This window comes from Physeter macrocephalus, chromosome 11 (genome assembly GCF_002837175.3).
Source record: "Physeter macrocephalus isolate SW-GA chromosome 11, ASM283717v5, whole genome shotgun sequence".
In the NCBI taxonomy this organism is placed as follows: Eukaryota; Metazoa; Chordata; class Mammalia; order Artiodactyla; family Physeteridae; genus Physeter; species Physeter macrocephalus.
The window spans coordinates 77,488,355-77,511,960 of NC_041224.1; the positions used below are offsets into that span (position 1 = coordinate 77,488,355).

General features: G+C 41.2%; 1 protein-coding gene across 4 annotated transcripts; it reads right to left on the reverse strand.

Annotated features, from left to right (window-relative positions):
* Positions 1 to 10,009: 10,009 nt before the first annotated feature.
* On the reverse strand, positions 10,010 to 22,892 carry ARRDC4 (arrestin domain containing 4). Of its 4 annotated transcripts, none has more exons than XM_055088198.1 (8): positions 22,464 to 22,886; positions 18,263 to 18,329; positions 17,867 to 18,014; positions 15,796 to 15,898; positions 14,537 to 14,730; positions 13,845 to 14,007; positions 13,108 to 13,262; positions 10,010 to 12,750 (listed from the first exon to the last, which is right to left on the reverse strand). In XM_055088198.1, exons 1-8 carry the CDS (start codon positions 22,750 to 22,752, stop codon positions 12,694 to 12,696), a joined length of 1,176 nt encoding a protein of 391 aa, XP_054944173.1. In that variant the 5' UTR covers positions 22,753 to 22,886; the 3' UTR covers positions 10,010 to 12,693. The 4 variants fall into 4 exon arrangements, with proteins under 4 accessions (XP_054944173.1, XP_054944174.1, XP_023970707.1 ...); XM_024114939.3 differs by having other exon boundaries at positions 10,011 to 12,750; positions 14,537 to 14,793; positions 22,464 to 22,892; XM_028495249.2 differs by having other exon boundaries at positions 10,013 to 12,750; positions 14,537 to 14,793; positions 22,746 to 22,876.
* Between the last annotated feature and the right edge of the window lie 714 nt (positions 22,893 to 23,606).

Here is a 23,606-nt window from a genome sequence, read left to right on the forward strand (position 1 = left end):
CCTCCTGTATAGCACAGGGAACTCTACTCAGTATCTTGCAATACCTATAATGGAAAAGAATCTTAAAAAGAATATATATATATATATATATACACACACACATACATATATATTATTTTATATACTCAGTATAACTGAATCACTTTGCTGTACACCTGAAACAACACAACACTGTAGATCAACTATATTTCAATAAAATTTTTTGAAAATGTGAGTTTCAATTTGATCATGGCATATTCCTACAGTGAAATACAAACGTGTGAAAACAATGAGCCTGCTCTACATGTTTCATCAAGCATAGATACTGAAAACAGAACAGATAATGATAAAGACTGACAAAGGCTGCTTGCAGAGGTCTAGAATAGTTTGACTGCATTTATGTATAACATCCACACACACACATACACACAGCCATTCCCTATGCTGTTTTTGGAGGGGGAGATGTAGTAAGATTATGAAAATGTAGACAAGATATTCACACAACACTGGTGACCTGGTTTCCTCTAGGATGGAGAGAGAGAGCAAGCCCTCAGGAGACCCACACCAGAATCTTTAACTTTATAGCAAAATAAGGGTGGTGACTGGGAGTGTTTTTATTTTATTCTTATATTCTCAACTAGAAAGACTTAATAGTTTTAAAAATTAAATATAATGTCAAACTTTCATGACCGGGGGACACAATGGGTTACTCAATGGAAATTCAGGTTTGCCAAACACCAACCTGCCCCAAGGATTGGCCAGGTCCCATATGTTTACTTCCAGAATGTTCCAGCTTATTGCTCATTCAAAAGGAATGAGCAGGGGTTTTGTTGACCTATACCAAATCATACCTAAAGTGATTCTGAAAATCCAGATACATTATTAAAAACATTATTTAAAAAGCTTCAGTTTTTGCTGCAGAAATACTTTCTCCTGTAAGGTGACCACTGTGTTATTTTTTTTCTTCTTTTCCGCCCAGGGCTGATAGCATATCAACTGCTGATAATTCAATGCCGAATGCTGAGTCTTTCATAGAAATTAAAGCAAACAAACAAAAAAACTCTCCCCAAGGTCCCATCGACACCTTCTTCTGTCCACGTGGCATGCTAAGGGAGCTTGGTAGAAGTTGAAGTTGGCCACCAGGTTCCTAAGTGGTGGCTACACTGGCCACTGGAGAACGGCTGTAGGAGAGGAAAAGAGGGTTTGTTTTGGAACTCAAGGGTAGGGAGTGCAGTTCAGGGAGGGGCAGAGGAGGAGTCCAGATGTTCAATCTCCCTGGAATCAAATTTAACTCATCACTGAAGCAAATGAATGACATAACTTTTCTGGATTCATCTACCATTTATTGAACATCCATTTTGGCTTCATATTTTATGGGATCTATGGTTTGCAGATGCTACCCCATTATTTCTCTAAACGACCACTGAGACTGTATTATGCTTTCCTTGTCTTCAGATGAGGAGACTGAGGCCCAGAGAAGTTGAGTGACTTGCTTAAGTTTGTATTCTTGTGGAGCCAGGAGCTAAAGCCCAGTCTCAGATTCAGTTTGGTGTTGCCTCTCTCTTAGATAATTCTCTGACTTGATCTGTTTTCTCTCTTGAAAAACAAGCTCTTATCTCTCTTTCCAGGAAATGTTCTTCAGTCACCTGTAAACATTTGTTTCAAGAATAGCATCTCACTTTTTCCCACACTATCCCACCTGATAACCTCACTGGACTCAAACATAGAGAGAACATCTTTCCTTAACTTTACAAACCTTTGTAACCTACCCGAAGTCAGAATTGAGGTTTATGTCACCCTCAGTGAATGTTTATTCAAGAGCTAACAGGAGACAGCTTTTAGAAGATAACTTTTAAAAGAGAATAACTAGTTTATGTTTCTTCAAAATATGAGGCAGCTTATTATGGGGTGCAAAATAGTTTGTAATCTTTCCCAGGGGTCTGAGATAAAATACTTCTTTTTACTGTTCTCTTTCACTATCTTTTTTTAAAAAATTAATTAATTAATTTAGTTTTGGCTGCGTTGGGTCTTCATTGCTGCACCTGGGCTTTCTCTAGTTGCCGCAAGCAGGGCCTACTCTTTGTTGTGGTGCACGGGCTTCTCATTGCGGTGGCTTCTCTTGTTGCAGAGCACGGGCTCTAGGCGCGTGGGCTTCGGTAGTTGTGGCATGCAGGCTCAGTAGTTGTGGTGCACAGGCTTAGTTGCTCCGAGGCATGTGGGATCTTCCCAGACCAGGGCTCGAACCCTTGTCCCCTGCATTGGCAGGGGGATTCTTAACCACGGCTCCACCAGGGAAGTCCTCATTATCTTTTCATTCGTAGTTAAGTAACTCAGAGAGATTCTTCTCCGAGTTGTATCTCTGAGTTGCCTGTCTTGAAGATATTAGTCATCAGAGTTGAGACTGGCCAAGCCCAGTCACAGAGTCCTTCTTGTGTCTTGTGGGGCTGGACTCATAGGAAGCAAGTTGAGGCTTTCCTATGTCTTACATTGTTTAAGGAGTTCATGGGATTCGATGGGAGTTCATGGAAACTGGGGTTCCAAGTTTTTGGAAACTACATGAAAATCCTCCAGTAGTCCCCTTTACCTGTTTTGGGGATGAAAAGTTCCTGCCTGATCATGCTTTTAAAGGAGAGATCCAGGAACGACTTGAGGGAATCACAAGGATAGAGAGTGTTGAGGGTATTTCTCAGTGTGGCCTTGAGCATCTCAACTCTAGTTTATTATCTACCCACACCACCCGCCCCCCAGATCTGGTGTCTCATATTGCCTTTTGTGCTGTAAAAGCCAAATGAGAGGCTTTTAAATTATTTCTGTTGGTTAGAAAAGAGAAATATTATTCCTGGTAACAAAATCATCAAATTTTATTATGTGCAAGCCAGTGCTATATATTTCAGAGTTTTGCTTTAAAGGATATAATTTAGAGAAATGGGACAGCTTTTCATGGGCTTGGAAATGTCTATCTTCAAAACATATTACTAGGGAAGGACAACACGTTGTAAAATTACAAGGAACTGCGATTCAGCCCTATTTTGACTTTATTCATAAAAAACAAATTAATAGCATATGAATAAAACTTTTAAACCGTTTTCTGTGTAATAATACTAAACAAAACAACTAATAAAACAGCCGCATTCCAACAGCTGTTTAAGAAACCCCAATGATATTTCATCCATTGTGAAATTTGGCATTTGGGCAGAATAAAGACCAAAGTAAATATTTATTGATTCATGGGAGAACACTGAAAATTCCTCCTTTATAAGTAGAATAAGCAAATAAACCATGATTTATAAAAACCCTGGCTAACTAAATCAGCTAATGGGTCTATTCAAAAAATTCTTATCATGTAAACTGTGAACTGACAATTATAATTGAAAATTACCAGTTTCTCTATGAATTTAATATACATATAGTTAACCACCTGCTTGACTGTTATATAGAGCCATTTAAATGTGCAAATGGATGTAAAAATGTTTGAAGGCTTTTGAACCAAACACATTAATTGCCAGTGTGTGTTCATGGAAACAGGCAGAATGGATGCTTGCCTCCTTCTGTAATAAATATAAAAATTCCCTGGGCTTCTGAGTCTGTGCTGAGCACAAATGGAGGCCTTTTATAGGAGAAGCTCATTGGAGAGATTAAGGCCTTCAACCCCAACCAAATAGGTGAAAAGGAGACAGGGAAAAAGTTACATCAGCGAGATTTATTACAAGTGCCATATTTCTATCACAGTTCTGTCCAAGCTGGGAATTGGAGGCTTCCTGATGAGCCCACATCACTGTGGGATGGGCAGTGAGGACTGAGATGAAGTGTAAAGCAAGCCTGTGGGCATGTCAGTGCCTGGTTCCCTCCTGTTGACAGCACTGGGCAAGTGACCCTGTGCTTTCCTTTAGTGGCCTGGGGACCCCTGGACCTGCCCTCACCGGGCAGTCACCCACGTGTTCAGAAACCCTTCCCCCTCCAAAAGATACATCTGTCCTCTGACCCCTGCTTACCTGTGGGCTCCAGGTGTTTCAGATAGAGAACCTATGGATAGTCTGGTGTGTCCCTTTGCCTGGTCTCTCATTGAAAGGGGCCACTGGTGGTCTGTGGCTCTGGGGCAGGTGGCACCTCTCGGGGCTGAGTGTTAAGTCCCTCCTGCAGCCATGCTCTGGCTCACCCTGCTTTTCTGTGACTGTCTGCCCATCGTGGTACAGATGGAGGGACCCAGCTTGACCCCGAGCCAGAGCTCACTGGTGGAAGCAGACGCCTGGGAGATGGTTGGGGAACTTCTGGGGGCGGAGGAAGACCCATGCTTGGTTAAGAGGGCACCAGGGAAGAGAGATTTGGCCCAATGTCAGAGCTTTAGCCTTCAGAGGAAGTCGAGGCTGTGAGGAGTGTGGGTCTCCTGACTGTGCCAGCAGCCTGGTCCCAAGATTGCACATCCAGGTGTTACGGAGAGGGAAATATGGCAACCAAAAACTAAAACTGCAGCTTTGATGGAAACTTGGCCATAGGTTGGGGCCCAAGAAGCTGTTTTGCGGGTGGCTTCTTACCAAACAAATGACAAAATGGCAGAAATCGTTCTTCTCCACTTGGTAAAAATCAACCTCAGAAGCCTTCAGAGCATCACAGGTGACACCAGGTTTGTGGGAATGGACTCACTCATGGGGACTTTGGGAAATTCCTAGGATTAAGAGAGGGACTTGGCAAGAATCTAAGGTTTTTGAAGAGCCAGTTGGGGTAAGAGTCAGTGACACGGGAATATTATTTTTCATGAGACTTAGTTCTCCTCTACAGGCTGATGTGACTTGGGAACACCCAGGGAAGGTGAAACATGAATAAGGTATTACATTTGGACATTTTTTTCAGAGTCGGCTGGTCAAACCCTAAAAGGACACTCTGCTCAGTGCTGTCCCTCACCTCTGCTCCAGCCGGTTTAATCAGTGCCCTCCAAGCCCAGCACTCAGCTTCACACTCCAGGCTAGTTTCTGGATGGTCTTTGGACAGTCCCACAACATCAGTTCAAATCTCAAAAGATAAGCACTTTTCACCATAAAGATATTAAGAAGACTGTGTCACAGGCTCTGAGAGCAAGTTCCAGAGAGGAGTTCCAAACGTCCTGTTAGCATAATTATGCCATGGCACTTAGTGATCATTCCTCCTATGCAACAGCTTCCCATCCCATCTCAGTAACTACTCAGCATGGTAACTACACAGCGAGAAGGTCCAGCTCGCCTCAGACCCAGGTCGCTGTCGGGAGAGCTGCAAGAGGAAGAAAGGGACCCAAAGCTCTTGGGAAATCAGGTCCTCCTTTCTGAAGAGGGAGAGGGAGAGAGAGAGAGAGAGAGGGAGAGAGAGAGAAAACAAGAAGACAGCGTGAGGGGCACCTCTGCGGCTTCTGACCATGTGGGTCTGTGCACAGAGCTCCAAGCCTGGGAGGAAGTGACTTGCCTTGCAGAGGTGTGACCTATGGTCCAGAGCCAGGCCCTGGTCCCTGGGAGCCCAGAGGCTGGCCCTGGGCTAGCTGGGGCCTCCGCAGCAGAAAGAAGAAGGAGATAGGAGAGGTGGAGTCTGGACCAGCTGTCCGGCTGGCCTCAAAGGGGGTCCCAGTCCAAATCCCAATGGCTTAAAGGTCCTGAGCTTCTTTGTCCTTGTTCATTTGGGGAAGGCACTCTGCTGCATGGGGCTGTTGGGTGACAGTAGGAGGGTTTTGGTGCTGGTGGGGCAGAGACAGTGACAAAGACACAGTGAAGGCCTGCAGTAGTGTGTCCGGGAGTCGGGGGTAGAGCAGGTTTCCCCCTGATAGTGCGGCAGAGCTAAGGTGACCAACTGTGCCAGTTTGTCTGCGATTGAAGGGGTCCCGGGATGTGGGGAAAGTCCTGGGAAAACAGGAGAACTCATTACCCCTGGGCGAGGACAAGCAATCACTGGGCAGGGCATTGAGGCTCTGGCTAGGTGGGAGGAGAAGCTCCCGAGGTATAAACTTCCTTCACAAAAATCAGGTGCAAAACCCAAACCCAAACCCCAAACCAAAACCAACCACCAGAAGAGACAATTTCCTCTCAGTGAACTTATCTGATATGGGGAGTCCTCACTTTTGCTGATGGCAGCCACTTCTGATTTATTCTTTGTTTTAAGGAATTTCTTGTACCTTCCTCTCCCTGTGGGGGTCCTGGTGTTGGAATTGAGGTTCTGGGTCTCAACTCTGCCGGCTGCTGCCCGGGGAAGTGTTCCCTCCGAGCACGTGTAAAGTTCTATGTGTGAGTTACACAGTCAGCAAGAGGCGATGGCTGAGCCAGGTGGGTGAGCCAGGTCATAACAGACTTGGGGCAATGAGACATGTTCCAGCTCCCAGCATCTGCCTTGGAGCCTGCTGAGGAACAGTTTATCTTGGAATGAGCCAGGCTAAGGCTGAAGGGTCAAAGACCTGGTATCTATGACTGGGAGAGGCTGGAAGAAGAAGGTTAACATGCAGGTTGCCTGGCTACCACCAACTCAGTTCTCCCCTGTAAGACTTCTGTATTGTGGTCAGAAGCAAATCTGAGACCATAAGAAATCCCTCTGTTCAATGCAGATACCATTTAAAACATCTTCTCATTGGCATCAGGGATTATTCTTGTTTTATTTCTGGGAGGACAATTCTGGAGCTGGTTGTTTTAAAATAGTTTCAAGTACAATGCAATTAATTTTCATAAAAACATCACATTTATCAGATGTGATCCTGCCCCTCTCTTAGAGGAGCAGCTGTTGGTGTTTGCAGCCCTATGTGTTTGTTATCTTTTTGACATGTTACGGAGGTTTTTTGTTATGTCAGATAAGATAAAAGTAGGTGTTTGTTGCTACAGTTTCCCTTAGTACCTAGAATTCTGCATTTATCTAAAAGAGCCAGATGCTGAATTGAGGATGGAATAATAAACACTGAGATTTGCTTTGAAATCCACCTCTGTAGAAGTATGTTCTCTTAAGGAATTTACAAGGAATCTTTTTTTTTTTTTTTTTTTCTGTTGTGGCCTCTCCCGCTGCGGAGCACTGGTTCCGGACGCGCAGGCTCAGCAGCCATGGCTCACGGGCCCAGCGACTCCGCGGCATGTGGGATCTTCCCGGACCGGGGCACGAACCCGTGTCCCCTGCATTGGCAGGCGGACTCTCAACCATTGCGCTACCAGGGAAGCCCTACGAGGAAACTTTGAGTTCGTCCTCTCCTAAAGAAGATAAACCAGAAATTTTGCTTGGTATTATACTCCTCCTATATATACACATACATGTACTTATGTTTTAATTTACGCAAGAGAAAAAAATTGTAAAAGTGCTTAGGTTCCTAAGCTGTTCTTCCATAATCTTAACTCTCTTGAAACTATTAAAATTAATCTTCAGTGAAGCTCTCAGATAGTGAATATTCAGTATAGCTTCTTACATTTTCTCACATGGGCTCCTGGATCCTTCTGAATTACGCCAGGGACTATTATGGTTCAATATTAGGGTTTTGCTTTCAACTTCCTGAACTGTAGTGACTCAGGGTGTGTTATGAAATATAGAATTGTTTAGTTGAAAGCTTCCTTAACCCTTATCTGTTTACTGCCCACCAGTATATCACCTACCAAAAAGAAGGCTCGCCCTTTGTCTTCTAGTAGTGGGATACTTGGTGATGGTAATGTGCCCTCTTTTGAGTTCCCAGATACATAAACAATATAATTTTTGATACCCATCTTGCCTGCAGAGGGAAGTTTCCAGGCAAGAAACTGTTCTGTATGCGCACGCATGAGTGCACCATATTTTGAAGTAAGCTAATTAACTATAGATCATAAACCTTTATACTTTACTTGAATCAACTCAATAAACCAGTCCAGTCAAAACTGAATATTTGGAGTGAAAGCTAATACAAATAAGCTATCATATACAGAATGCTTATCTCATGGACTCAGATGGATTTTGGCATCTAAAAGACAAAATAAAATAACATGGACATCTTTATGTTACTATAAGGAGTTCCTATATGTAAAGTTAGCGTTTTATGTCCTTCAGTCATTAAATAGATATGGCGCTGGGGTCCCAGTGGGAAATGGCTATAGTACCAGGAAGTAACTTTTTAAAGAAAAAGTCTTCCCCTAGACAGTACAAGACTAGTAGAGAGGTATTAGGGAAATATTATTAAATGAGTAAACCAAGGGCAGCAAATGCCCTTGGGTTTTTTTTCTATTTATCTTCAAAGACTTCACGGACTTTGGCAAGCTGACAATGACCCCTAAGTTTGTGGAAACTTGCATTTAGATATTTTCTACATAAAAGGTAGTTCTCAAATGTAAAAACAATATTTACAAAGGTATCATGTGCACGTGTTACATATTTTCTTTGAAAATTGCAAGAAGGCATTTTAAGTAATAGCCGATATATTTCTTTTGCAATGTTGCAGCTGAAACACAAAGGAAAAAACTATCAATATGTACAACTTGCATGGATCTTAATGGTGTTATGCAGTGTGAAAAAAGCAATTGCAAAAGGTACATACCTAATGCTTCCATTTATCTAAGCATTCTCAAAATGACAAGATTACAGAGATGGAGAACAGTTCAGTCAGGGGTTAGGAAAGGGGAGGGTGTGATTGCCTAGGGGCAGCCCAAGGGAGTTTCTTTGTGGTGATGGAACAGTTCTTCATCTTGATTGTGGTGGTGATGTGAACCTAGACATGTAATAAAATGTCATAGAATTATATAGGAAAACATGCAAGACAACAATGAATTTATTCAAAACATGTGAAATCCAAAGAAGGCTTGAACTCTAGTTCTTACTGTGTCAATGTCAATTTCCGGATATTGATTATGTGTTATAGTTATGGTTGGGGGAGACTGGGTGATGGGTACACAGGATCTCTCTGTACTGCTAATGCAACTTTTTTGTGATCCTATAATTATTTCAAATTATAAAGTTAGAAACAAATGCCTCTGCTGAAGAAAGGATTCTAGCTACCAATCAAACATACTTATGAAGCAATTTAGTCAAAGACTGGTATCCTTTCAGGAGGCAGGGCTTTTAGATATAAATGCAGAAGACTCTTGATTTAGTATATGCTTAGTAGTATCCAGGTCTGCAAGTCTTAAGGTGTGTAACTTAGAGCAATTCCTGTTTCCATAACTTCTATTGAAGTTGTAGAATCAGGAAATTTTAGAGTGAGCAGGAATCTTACAGAGAATGTAGGCCGAATTTTCAGGTTACACTTCTGGGTTTTGGTATCCCCATTTGTAATATAAGGGCTATGTCCTAGACTGCCATGTCCTGAAACTTTACAATATAAACTACAGAAACTTTAATGGTAATCTTATAAATTTTGCCTCGATATTTACTGCATGAGACAAATATCTCAGTTTATGTTGATTGCAAATGTGAATGCAGAAGACTTATTTAACATCATCTCACACATTATAAACACCTGGAGAGTAAATTACCTGGGTTAATTTTTACCACTTAGCTAAGGTTTAAAATCTTCCAGGACAGAGGGTCAAGGCAGTTTTCCTGAGATGACATATTGTTACATATTCCCTGTACAAAATATATGACTTTTGTCCATTTGAGTATGTGCGTGGAAAGGGGAGGCTTACGTACAGGTGTTTCCCGGTATGAGTCCACTGACTGCCCACCAGACCTACTAAATCAATTCTGGAAAGGTTCTGGCCGAACAAATATGAAAACTCAGAAAGCTTTAAAGTGGTCATTATTATTTGAGAATAAATGGAGATGATGTTCTATGACCAATATAGCTTAAGCTTAATCACTCAACTACTCTTTTTCATAGAATGCTAAAAACCGATTACCTTTGGGGAAACTGAGGCCATCATAAAAGCAGGCTCAGAATCCACCAGAGCTGTGCCCGGCCTGATGATATAGCACACATTTACAAAAGGATCTTAACAGCAGTTAACATTTTGTCTCATGGTATTGACTTCCCTTAAGTCTGTAACAATTTAAGTCATAGTCTTACAAAAACAAAACAAAAACAAAACTAGCAACTCACAGCATCAGTGTAATCATTTTATTAACAAAAGGAACCCATGGGGTTCAGACAAGAGTACAAAATACAATCCCCCCCCCACCCCCAGCCATGGGTTAAACTGTTACATTTTTATAATAAAAATAAAAAGCTTTCATAGTTAACTTATCAAAAACATAACCCCTGCCTATTGAGTTTCTTATTGTGCAAAACAAAAACATGAAAGTAAAGTTCTGCCCATGGAAGAATTTTGTGTGCCAAAATTTTGTGTGCACTTTCTCAATTTCAAAATTTTTGCATCAAAAAGAAAATTCTAAGGCCACAGTTTCTTTGCAAACTAAGCAGGAGGAGAATAAGCAAATAGCAGCTAAATTTTTACCTTCATTCCCAAGTATTCTGTTCCAATGTAGAATCTTCTACCTTCATCAAATAATTTGATTATAGAAAGGTATGCAGTTTCAACCTACTGCTTAAGGTCAGACATACCAATATCAATTCAATAAGGCAAATCATACCTTTTGGCTATTCTCTTAAGTGCTAAAAAATCAGCTTTGTTTTAATTTGGTGGGTGCACTTAATGATTTCTTTAAAAAAGGTGACAAAACGATCCTAGTGAAGGATTCCAGTAAGCAGTTGCTTTTCTACTTGCAGCCAGATAGATAAGTAAACTTTCTCTTCCTCCATACCATTTTGTTTTGTTTCTTTTACTTTGTTTTGGTATCATGGAGATGGAAAAGGTCTTGACAAAACATGTAAACTACAACTCAGAGGTCAAGAAATAGCTGAAGGTGATCTTTTTTTAAAGTAAAAATAAAACTGTTTAGACAGCACATAGCTAACAAACACACAAAAACAAAACAAAAGATCACCAAAAACCCAAAGCAGGGAAAAAAGATTTGTGACAATTTCAGTACCACAATGATTGGTAAAACAGTTTGTACTGTGATTTTCATTCAGTGGCTTAAAAGATGAAAGAACGGCTTATGTGATTACAGAGAAGAGAGGTATGCCCAAGGGTGAAAAGCATACATTTACCTAATGTTTGTATAAAAATCCCTGATCAAATGTCCAGCTAATTTTTACATACAAAATTTAACCTTACAACTTTTCTAACGGAATATACTGACTGAAAGAAAAGCTAATCGTTCAGTTGAATGAAGTACAGTATTCTGCATGGGAAGCACCAGGGTTTCCAGATCTAACCCTCAGGACATGGAGAAAACCAAAGTACTGGGCTGGTCCAAAATCTCTATCATGGGAACCCCTACCTCCCTTCTAGTTAGTGTACAGAAATGCTCTCAGCTCACAAAACCAACAAATTGAAGTAAAAACAAGTGAACATGTGACTGTGACTAGGAGGGGACAGGGGGACAGTAAAAACACTGCTCAGTCTTTTAGCAGCAACACAATCTTGTTGGTCTGAATATCCTGAGGTTAAAGGATAATAAAATATTGCACCAAAACAATAAAAAAAAATCACAGTTTAAACAGAATTACTAAAGAACTGGAATAACAATGAACAACACAGTGACTGCCATCAGTAGACTTAAGTCTCTTGAGAGAAATTAAGTTTATATGACTTTTCAAAAAAATGGAAAATGGTAATTCTGCCTTGATTTTGCCTTTATTTTGAAATACCCTTTGGTATACACATATTAACTTTCAACTGATGTAAACCTTATAGATTTTGCCCTTGGTCCAGTTTCAGGTTTAGGGATAGGAGAGATGAGATTGCTACTGCAAATGAGCAGAAACTCCAAAGAAGATTTCACCGGCCTGGAGTTTTAAAACATATCTGATTCTGATAACCCCACCAGAGGTAGGTAAAAAAGGCCTTTTTTCCCCCTGTGCAGTTATCAAGGCATCCTAAGGATGCAAGCTTTTGTTTTTTTTTTCTTTTTTTAACCCTGTCTTTTTCTAATATGCTCCTAGGTAAATAAGACATGAGGAAAATCAAACATGTACCCTGCTAAAGTACTTAAAGGGGATAAAAAGTGCAACTTTCAACAAAATGTTTTCATATTGAAGTACATCTTTCCCCTTTCAACTGACAAGCCTTTCAAGGAAGGAACTCTTTCTTGGTTTCATAATACTGTATAGCCAACTTACAAACTACCTCTTAAACTACCATTAAAAGAGTGAAAACTGTATTACTTCATTAGAACCTCATAAGACCAAGACCTCAGAAAAGGATTCTTTTAAGGACTTCAGTCCTATGGAATATGGTTAGAGATCATGAAGACCCTGACACCAGAGGGTCTCGCTTCATGTTTAATTTAGAGTGGGCCCCTTTCCTGTTCATGCACACCCTTGTGCTGCTACATTCTCCAAAATCAAGGCTCCTCCCAATGCGTCCATACTGCCTTAAAGCTGAGGATACATCTGTTCTACTTTGAGAAACCTTTGTAAAGATATGCTCGCATAGTGTTTTCACTCTTTACAGGCACCTTTCTCTTGGGTCAGCATAGGCACTCTTCACTTACTCTATCACCATCAGGACACTTCCATTACGTTCTGTGACTTTTCATATCTTTGTCCCATAGTTCTAAAGGGATACAGGACCACATCACAAACTTGTGCAACAATCCTGTTGGCCCACTGGAAAGTTCACGCATTCTTTAATTTCTATCACCTTTGGTCTTGATGTTCATTTACGTTCTTAAGCTAATCTTCCCTCCCTCTTCCCCAAAAAGGCAGGGGGGAAGAACCAACATTCTAATTTGGTGATGAACACAGTGATTTCTGAAATACGTTCAGAGAATGAAGGAAACAGGCTGGGTCTCTTCTATGTCACTAGGATGTGGATCAACCTGCAAAAATGAGCAGACCAAGATTACTACTGCAGCATTCTTTAATGTGATTCTAGTATCTATTTCTAATTATATGGTCATAAGCCAAACTGCTTAAAGCCTATTATTAAGAAGTCCCAGTAGGCCACTTAAGTTCTCTGTATTCCACGGCCTTAAAGGCAATCCATGGTACTCTACATGTATGCCAGAGAGTACCAAGAAAACACCGCAAAATGTGGTAAGTGGATCAGTGATAATCTATCACCATCGTAAAAATTTTTTTGTATGTATCCTCCACTAACTGGGAGTCAAAAACAGACACAGAGGATTATTTACAAACAGCACAACACAAGTCTAATTTTCTTTTGCTTTGTTTACCTCTGAATAAAGAGGCGGAGGCTGAAATCTGAATTCCTGAATGCAGGCAAACATAGGACAGCACGACTCCCCCTCACAATTAGGGGGTTGAGGGTAAGGAGGAACGTGTCTAGAGAACTCTTCCTCTGACACCACGTCTGCGTAATTTGGTGGTGCTGAAACAAAAAAGGAGTTGGATCTAAGAAATCCAGGCAAAAACTAATTACATTACTCTCTTCTGAACTCTTACAGGAGCAAGAAATTTAGCTTAATTTGAAGATAAAACATTGGTATTTTTTCCTCTAAGCAGGAAGTTTTTGTGCCCATTACAACAAAAAAATATTCAGTAGATTCTGCTTTTATTAAAGTATTATTAACATTGATTTATAGTCTCTTTGAGATGTGTGTGTTTTAGTCTAGGTTAAAAATAAATCATTGAAATGTGGCTATGGAAAACACCAATATAACACACTATATTCTTATTCTGATTATTTTCCATTCTTCTACTATTATAAATAGGAATCAGGAGATGTAGATTGTATTTCTGGATCTGCCATTAGGAGCTTTCTGTCTCAGATAAGCTAAACTCTCAAAGTCCCTTCTGGGAATAATGTTTTATGATTTTTAGTAATAAAAAGAGTAGGGATAGTTGTAGTGGCAGCAGTAATTATCATTTGAGCATTTCCTATCTCATAGGTCCTGTTCTTAAGTACTCTATGTGTAAAACTGCATTCTGAAAGAACCTCAGAACATTTTACCTTCAGGCTGTTCTGGCAGAGTCAGCGTCAACCAGCTCATATCCATAAAAAACTGGCTGGCAATGCTGGAGTTTCTGCTGCCAAAACCATTGTATGGAACCGTGCCAATCACTAAGGGCAGCTCAAGCATCAATTTTTTAGCACCAGGAATGTGAATATACACCTAATATGCCAAAAAACAAAACAACAACAAAAAGAGAGAGAGAGAGAGAAAGGCACAAATATAAGTTAAACCTCACAGTAAGTAACCTGATTATTTTTTCATAGAAGAAATGCTTTTGTTATCTGCTACCACCCCCAACACAACTGTAAATTGTTCTGACGAATAAAATGAAGAACAAACTAAATGAAGAACCCACGAAATACAGTGAATGCTCTGTGATGGGGAAGTGTGGCCTTAATACACTTCACTGTAAGTGAGCACAGCTTACACAGAACCATAGAAAGTTAAGTACATGTCTTCAATATAGCAGCCCTACTGCACCTTCATTCTTCCATGTTAGTTAATAAAATACCTCAGGGGGATAGTTTTTGATTAAAAAACAAAGGCCAGTCTTCATATATTCCACAATTTGTTGTAATGCTGACATAAAATGACATTTTCCTGGGTATTAAAGGTACATCTTCTCGGTAACATGGCACCACGTATGGCTCCATGTTACGTCTTTAATTTCACCAAGCGCCGTGCTCACAGCTAAGGAGTAGTCCACTCGGATGATGCAGCAGTCCAGGATGGACGGCGTCACGGGCGGGATCTTGAGGGTCTTCCCATTCCAGGTGTCGGTGCTCCCGGAGGCGATGTGGTTCCCGCGCACGTGGGCCACCATGAGCCGCACGGTTTTCGTTTTCCCACTGGCCAGGTATGTCTGCGTCTGGAAAATGGCAGCTTTGGGAACAATAAGACGAGAGGAACAATTCTCTATTTCTGCATAGATTGGAATAGCTTCTCCTAAAAAGAAAACAAAAACACCTTCAGAGACCCTTGAGGAAATTCTCTCCACAGTGGAACAAAGCCGTTACTGATGAAAGCTGAAATGTGGTAACGCTGCTTTAACAAGTTGAGAAGCCTCACAGAAAACTTACACTGCAAATCTGAGTCAGAGAAGTGAAAATTTATGGCAGGTTGTGGTGGATACTGTTTTCTAACTATTGCATGATTCACTGTTCTAATGTAGCAATATTAGGCTACCAATTCTAAAGATCTGTAAATGACCAGTATCTATAAAAATTAAGAGAAGACATACAAATAAATGATTCAGTACTATGTTAAGTACAGAAGATCACTAACAAAGTCATTAGTGCCTAACAAATTAAAATCTTCCCAACAGAAGAACAAAGTCTTCCCATTTTAGGAAGTGATAAATACAAATAAAGCAATGGATGGAGTAGGCGAGTTTTACACCCATATTATACATCCACCATCATACCACTCCATACCATATTCATTTCCAACAAGCGAGAACCCTGGAGTGGGAGCCAAATCCACTGGACGGAATTGGGCCCTTCACAGACTGTTGTTCTGATATCAATCTGACTGTTAAGAGTGTCAGTGTTCTACATTCTAGCCCCTCCCATATATGCGAATTCCCAGCATGGAGTCAGAATGCCTAATAGTATTTTCATATGACAACAGCTCTCTTCTGAGCAACACGGCTCAGAACATTTTTTTGCAACATTAAAATAAAATGCTGGCATTTTCCCACTCTACTGGTTTTAGTCTTTGTTACGAAAGTACCAGGACCGAAGTCAGAAATACCAGGATTATTGGGATCCACTCATCTATTTACACATATTTAAATATCAATTATCTATACTAGAACCAGACAACTGTATTATTCATGTTTTAAAATAGTATATACTTGGTAAATTAAAAAACACTATTAAAAATCACTTACAATTAGCTAATAAAATGAATGAATCTTGCATTTGGATTTTTAAACAGTTTGCTTACCATTACAGTATCCCTTTCTTTCAATTTTGGCACTCAGCGAGACTGGACCAGAAGTGAAAAACCAACAGCCAACCATTTTCTCTTGAGTTTTCAATACAGGGGTCTTGAAAAGTTCAAATAATAAAAATAATTAAACTGGTCTAGAAAACTCATAGAACTTAAAGTTATGTCATTTTTTATTAAACAGTTGTACAGCAATGTCTTCCAAAAAACAACAAATCAACCTTTCTTATCTTCCTGTGACAAACTAGGTAAAATACTTAAAGACAAAGCATTAAAAATCATTCCCTTTTCAGGAAAACTAAGATGAATTTTCAAATTCAAATTAGGGTGACATCATTCTATTTTATCCTATATTTTCATTGTGTTTCTGGGAAGTGATATACCACCCTTTAAAAAAGCAATCAAAAACTGTAGTAGTACCTATTACTATGACAGAACTACTTTTTTTTTTTTAAGACTTTATGTGTAGATCAGGAAAAGGAGAATTGGTATAAAAATCAATAATCAGAATGTTCTTTTTGTCTTGGCATTTAAAATGTGGAATAAGCAAACAGCCTTTTATCCTTACTTCAAAATGCATTATTAGGCAGAAATTTCAAGTGTCCTTAACTTTGAATTATTTGGGGGTTTTGTGTAACAAAAGTGCAATAAGACACCTAGTGTAATGGATCTAAAGGGTTACTGAGCTCACTACCCCACTTTCTATTCTACAGTAGCAAGATAAACGATACAAGACGCTTATATAATACTGTTTATAAAACAGTATTATAAAATATTGTTTAAAATGCTCAGTTTACAAGACGCACAAACCAAAAGTTCACTGTAAAACCCAAAGTTGTAATATTTTTTTCAATTATAAAAGGATAGTAAAGGACAAATAGTATCTCTTTTTGCCAAAAAATATCTTTAAATTATTTGCCACAATGGCCCCATAAATAGTTTACAATTAGTTAACCACCCAATTCTAAGTAGTTTTTAAAAACACAAAGCAGTTATTAGCATCATCAATTTTCAAAATAGGTGCTGAGCAGGTGATAAGTCATAGTTATAAGCCGGGTCAGCTGGGTCTGGCTATTGTACGATTTTGGCCCCAAGGAACCATGCAACTAGGGCATATCTGTTACATTTTTATAATCTAAAGGTGAACATCAGAGTAAATTCTATTTCATTTCTGTGTGGAAGTAGAGTTAAACAATTTTTAACTCCTGTTTCTTTTCCTGATCTTTAAAAACACTGGCTAGAAAGAGAAACCTCCAATACTAAAAATATATCTTTGTAACATCAGTATCATGATGGAAAGTTTAAATTATGAAGTAAAAAATCATTCATTCATATTTAAATGAAGAACCATTAGGTCCTAGTAGCTATCATGAAAGTACAAGGTATAATTTTATATTATTTTGATAATATGGGTTTAGATAAAAGAATCTAGCTCATTAACTCCCATCTTGCCTATTCTGTTGTTACTTATAGCCTAATCTTTCTTATCAGCCTACAGTATTTCTGGCGATTATTAGAAGTTCAATGCTTTAATGTGGCCAAATCTGTCATAAGGAAATGATAAGTGAAAGGGTCTCCAGAGCAGCTGCATGCACTTACTTAATGTTAGAAAATGACATGCAAAATGCAAGGAGACACAGCATAATGGCCTGAGCTTCAATAACAGGCTGGGCGTGATTAATACTCTTCCATAATTACTGTTCCTCAACCTGCTATTAGCGAAGAGTTTAGAATACCACAGCCCTGTGAATGTGGCTGCTCTGGGAAAAGTAACTACTCTGTGTGTGTGCATTATTATTATTAAGCCTTATTAATGCATTTTAAGCCCATGTAACTTTCTGGCAAAAGAAGCCCTGAACAACAGGGACACAATCAATAGTACTAACACACACAATTTGTAATTTGCCCAACTTAGAATCACATATTTATAGTGAATGCCTATGGGTTATAAGATTATATCGGAAAGTGACAGGACAGGCTGCCACCAGACTTGCTAAATGTAGAGAACACAGTTGAAAGGAAGGAGGATGGAAGGGAAGGAGGAAAAGGGGAAGGAGGAAGAACTTACTAGTAATGCTGGTGTGTTGACATCGATGTGACTGATGACCTGGAGTTCCCGTTTAATGCTCTGATCAGGTGCCTGGGGTCGTTCCAAAACTGCTCTCACACAGTACCGAATACTCCCATATTTCCCAGAGAATGAGGTTACCAAAGGTCTGAAATAAACCAAAGAGATGACTTTTTAACTTTGTTTTTTAGTTTAACAAAACGGGGAAAAGCCCTTAAAGTGTTTTTTTTTTGTTTGTTTTTTTTTAAAAAAAAAAAAGGTGAGAGGGGTTAGGTCTACTCAGGGGTTATTCAGGATAAACATGTACACCTGAATGTCAGAAGGTACTTGGTGCCCATACAACTGGATAGACAGGTTGCAGGGAAAGGAAATCCCCAGTTATACAGTTTCACTTACTCAGATGGAAGTTGAAAGCTAAATGGAAATTCATGTTTTCCAGGCTGTAGTAAGAGGATGCCTTCACCTAAAAAAGAGAATACATTTTATTTTCACTAAGGTTCATATTACATCAAGAATTTTCACAATGTAAATCACAGTTTTTTAAAAAGGTTTTCCTAGCTATATATAACACTGATATATGTATGTATGTATATACATATGTATCTTCTATCTGCAAATGACCAATTACACAAGTAATTAGCATAAAACGCCAGAGCTCCCATATACATATATATGTGTATACAACCATATACACATACATACCTACATATACATAAACATTTATTTCCCCCACTTGTATACTAGCATGAGTATACTAATGTTAGTATACTAACATGAGGTACCAATATTAAACTGGCCCTAAAATTAATCTAGAAAAAAATAGATCTATTTATTTTGGGTATACCACAAAAATCAGACTAAATATTCTTTGGGCAGAGATGGAAGAGGAGATGAAAAATTTACTTGGAATATTATGAATACTGAATAGCCAAACCAACAGGACAAATTATTAGGCAGGAGTCATGACTGATTAATAGGGAATGTTGTTTAACTTGGGATATGGAGTGGGCCTGGCCAAGCATGGCCAGGACTCCTTCCTCCTGCTCTGGGGTCAGCCAGCCCCATTTCATTTCAAGCAGAGGCTTATCCTTGACTGTGAGAAGGCCAGGAGGCAGGGTAGACCTAGCAAGGCCAGAGACACTGCTGGAGCTCTGATGAGTGCAGAGACTGCATCGTTCAGATCTGAAGCCAACTCCAGGGCTATCAGTGTTGGTTGGGTGGCTCCCCAGAGATTCTTATAAATGTTCCCTTCATTTTATGTGCATAAATTCAAGTTTAGAACTAAATTACCTCATCAAGGGTGGGATGATTAAGATGAAGAAAGTGCAGCACAGACTGAGAACCTTCTCTGAGATATGCCTGGTCAGTAGATACGAAATGGAGATTTCTACTGTACCCATTCATTAAAAAAAATTTAAAGGCCAGAAATCACTAGTGAAATGGGATAATTTTTCATTTAAATAGTAGAGTTCTAAGACCGTCATCAACTCAGTTAACATTTCAACCTTATACTTTTAGAAAACAGGAATGCATTACTGGCTCATTAAGTCTCCTGAATCTATCTCCAATTTTCAATGTGTAATATATTAGAAAAAAAGAAACCTTACAAGTATTTGCCACTTAAGATCATTCAAACAGAAATACTCAACAGGTGGGTGACTTGGAAGCTAAGTGAATAAGTCATAGGGACGTGAGACCATGTTAAATGACAGTGATAGAGTGAGTCCCAGAGCTCAGGTGTGTCCAGAGCCGCCCTATAAGCCCCAGCAGTGCTACAGCACTGGAATCAGGGAAGCCTCTCCATTTTATAGCTATCAGGTACTAGGCTCAAGGAATCCCAACACTCCTTAGAGCTGGGCTAAAGTTCTAATTTGTAATCGTTAGATTACTGAATATGACAAAGTACTTAAAATGTTTAAAAATGTGGATTTCATTTATGTTCAAAATTTACAGTGCTTAAATGTCAGGCACAAAGCTGATACAAAATGGATACAAAGCTAAGTAACTTCAATCCCCAAATAGACCTTGGGAGGAAAGGAGGCTATAAACACTTGTACACAAGTAATGACCCTAGCATGCTGGAGTCCATGGCAGCGGCGGGGGCATCTTGAGGACCACTTCTGCTGTTGAAGTAAGGGTTGGCATGGAGACAAGTGAGAAGGGGTTTAGATGAAGGGAAGGGAATGAGGCAGAGCATGACAGGCAAGTGTGAAGAACAGAGTTGCACAGGACATTGGAAGAGGTTGAGAGAGAGAGATGAAGTTCCCTCTTCAGAGAAAAACAAATCAACATAGGAACTAGAACATTTAAAGTGAGACTTTCAACTACCTCAAAACATAAACAGGAAAAAGTTTTGAGAAAGTTGATAAACCTGGGTTATAGTATTTGGAATCAAATCTTTGCTTGCTTGATCTTATTTATTAATTTTTCATTAAGAAGGTCCACAAGTAGAATCACGTGCCCATTTCTGCTTCTGCTCTCATAGTTTATTACCTTTGTCTTATGCAATGAGAACTACAATGTCACAAGATGTTTCATCCGCTAACGGTCCTTCAGCCCAAACTCATAATTCAGAGCACTGGTGAGCTTGGGAGCTAGAAGGCCATCACAGAGGCAGACTGGGGCTAAGGAAGGATGAGGATGCGCACAAGGTCATACTCCTGGTGCGCGACCAAGATGTGAAACCAACTCTCTGATGTGTCTTGTCTTTCTACCATAATTACTGAATAAAAATACCATAATTATTGAATAAAAATATGAAGAAAATCAATCACCATGATAGCAAGTAGTTAGATTAACAATGCCGAAAAATTATCCAGTAGATTTTTTGAAAATAGATCCCACAGCCATACTTCCCGAATATCTGGATTTCTAAAAATCTCTTCAGGTGGCTGAAATTCAGCTAGGTTTTGGAATTAAATGAACCTAAGAGTCTACAACTATGTAAAGGTGCTAGCCTCTTCCAAGCTACAGATATTAGGAGTGATTTTTTTTCTCAATGAAATCAACTAAAACAGACCATGATTTTACTTTTTGCCAAGGTTTGTTATGGTACATTCTAAAACAAGCTAAGATTTTCAGGTTGTCTAGGGTTAGCCATTCTATTCCATTAGAATGACAAAACAAAACCTGACTTGTGAATCAAACACTATTTGATAGCCCAGATTTTACCAAAGCGGTTTTTTTTTACTTCGAATCCCAGATCCAACTGCTATTAATCTTACATCTATTTACTGAGTAGTTATGGGCACAGAGATACAGAGTCCAAAGTCCTGGACAAAAAAACAATTTACTTCTCTCTTCCATTGCCCTTGACTCCAGTCAGCCATCTTGAAAATCTGTGTTGTCTGTTACCTTGGGGTAGGCATGTACAGGTTGATTCTGGAAGCCATACTGATGAAAGGGCATAAGGCAGGTAAGAACTGTCACCTAACATACTACACTTGTTAATCCAAAAGAGGGCTTTGGTTCATACATGTTTTCCTCACCACAGTTTTTGGGATTACTCGATTCTCACATACCTTGAGGATTTAACTGTGAACAGTCTACTTCTCCACAGCAGGACAAGGAAAAACTGCACTTACTACTGATTTTTGTATAATACATAGCAAGGGTTAAACACTGATATGCTGTATTTTATTCTTCAAGGGCTGAGAGTCTATACCATGATTTTACAGATAAATGCTGAAGCTGATGAGGCAGAAAAGTAAAAGTTTAAAGTAGCTCCTACCAACTGAAAGAAGACTAAGACTCACCGTTCCTAGTTATTTTTTTGCACCTAATATTGATAGAATACCCATGTAATGAGTTTCCACATGGGCACTTTTAATAGTGTAAAAGCCTACACTATTAACTGGACTTCACAAGAAGGGTCATCATTCTTCCAGAAACTCTTACAGTGCCCAGATCCCACTGTCACTAAAGGTCTATGGGGGTGGGCTAGGGGAGGGAGGAAGAGAATGTAAAGGAAACAAAAAGAAGCGAAAAATAAATACAAAGAAAGTAAGACAGACGTAGAACTCTTAAGTTACCCCACTCCCCAAAGAAGGGAAACCAAGTACGATGATCAAGTCAAAAAGCACTTCCTTTGAACTCGTAACGCTCAGGAACTACTTCCCTCCTCCTAAGACTGAGGTTTTGCTAACTCATCATGAACCAAGAACTAGCATCTAGAGACGGGGCTGGGGAGAAGGGGCCCCCATAAACACTGGGCACCCGAGAATGAAACCTCGTAAACTCTGGTTCCGCCCTCCATTTCCTCAGAGAAAGAACCTAAATCCCCAGATCCTTGATTCCTGACTGCTCATCACAGGTTCCCATGGCAACAGCTCACTCCCAGAGCTGTCCTAGATGGTCCTGGGACCCTGGCGGCAGTCAGACCCCAGCGAGCCAGGGGCGGGGCGCCAGCAGAAGTGAGCACCATCTCCCCGGTGCTGTGAGGTGGGGGGCGCAGGCATCGTTGCCCGCCCGTCAAGGCGACCAAACTGAGGCCGGCTACCCCGTGGGCGGACCCCCGCCCACCCAGCCGGTGGGCAGACGCCGGCGCGCCCTCTCCCACTGCCGCCAGCCCCTCTCCGGGGCCGTTGCCCGCGCTCACCGGCCGGGGGCTCGCGCAGGCTCAGGCGCACGTTCAAGTACTCCACCTCCGAGGCAGCTGCCGGGGCAGCGGCGCCGGCGCTCGGGCCCCAGGCGGCGGTGGCGCGACCCTGGGCCTCCAGGCGCAGCGCGCGGAGGGTCACCGGCTCGGCAGCCTCCAGCAGCACGTGCCCTGCCACGGTCTCGCCGCTCGAGTAGCATCCCTTGTGCTCGTCCTCGAACACCAGACCTAGACTCTTCACGCGGCCCTCGGAGCCCACCACCGCCGCGGACCCCGCCTCACCGCCCATCCTACCGGCCGACGCGGCCGCACCTAGGACGTCGGCAGCAGCCCGGAGCCGGGGTCGCGAGCAGAGCGGCGCCGCTGTCACGGGCGCCAGCTCACGCCGAGGGCCCGCACGGCCGCTTTGCGGTGCCCGGTGGAGCCCCGGTGTGCCGTCGGGCCTGTCGCTTTAACAAACCCAGCTGGGAATGGAAAAGGGCCGGGACCACCCACCCCCGGCGCGCGCCCATAGGCTGGCTGTGAGCCGTGCAGCGTGCTGATTGGTTGTAAATGGCTACTGAGTCATTTCATTGGCGCCGCCGTGCACGGGTTGGCGCAGAAAGGCAGTGCGTGATCAGGAAGTGGTGACCAATCAGGGTACGCGGGTGTGCACGTGCACAGGCCGTTTATTGGCTGGGGCAAGGCACAGTCCTGGGACACTGACCAATAGTGAGGCTGTGCGCCCATGTGGACAGATAGTGGGGAACAATATTAGTTAGGGAGGGGGCGGAACCGGGAATCTCAGGCTCGCGGCGTGTCAGCCGTTCCTATGGTTACAAACGGAGGCGGGGTTTCTAGCAGCTTGGGAACTGTTTGCGGGAGTCAGGGGGCTTCACACTAGAATGTGAGATTGTGGCTGCAACTGGCTTGTGTTTATGATTACATCTGCAATACTTGAGAGGAAGTAGATGCCCTGGAAAAAGGAACTTAGCAGTATTTCCTTGTGAGATTTGGGGGCCGACCGCCTCGGAACTTTAATGGACAACTTGGCATCTACTAACATCCAGGTTTCTGAGCCCCGCCTCTCTCGGGTTTCAGAGTTCGCAGCCTAAGAAAGAGCTGCAGACGGGAAGAATGAAGGCTGTGGTTCTCAACCTGGAA

Coding starts and splice junctions, on each gene's coding strand:
- ARRDC4 (XM_024114939.3), bottom strand. CDS start 22,752: ATGGGCGGTGAGGCGGGGTCCGCGGCGGTGGTGGGCTCCGAGGGCCGC. Junction 18,330..22,463: donor CCTGCGCGAGCCCCCGGCCG/GTGAGCGCGGGC, acceptor TCTCTTTTTTAG/GTGAAGGCATCCTCTTACTA. Junction 15,899..17,866: donor TCAACACACCAGCATTACTA/GTAAGTTCTTCC, acceptor GAACTTTTCAAG/ACCCCTGTATTGAAAACTCA.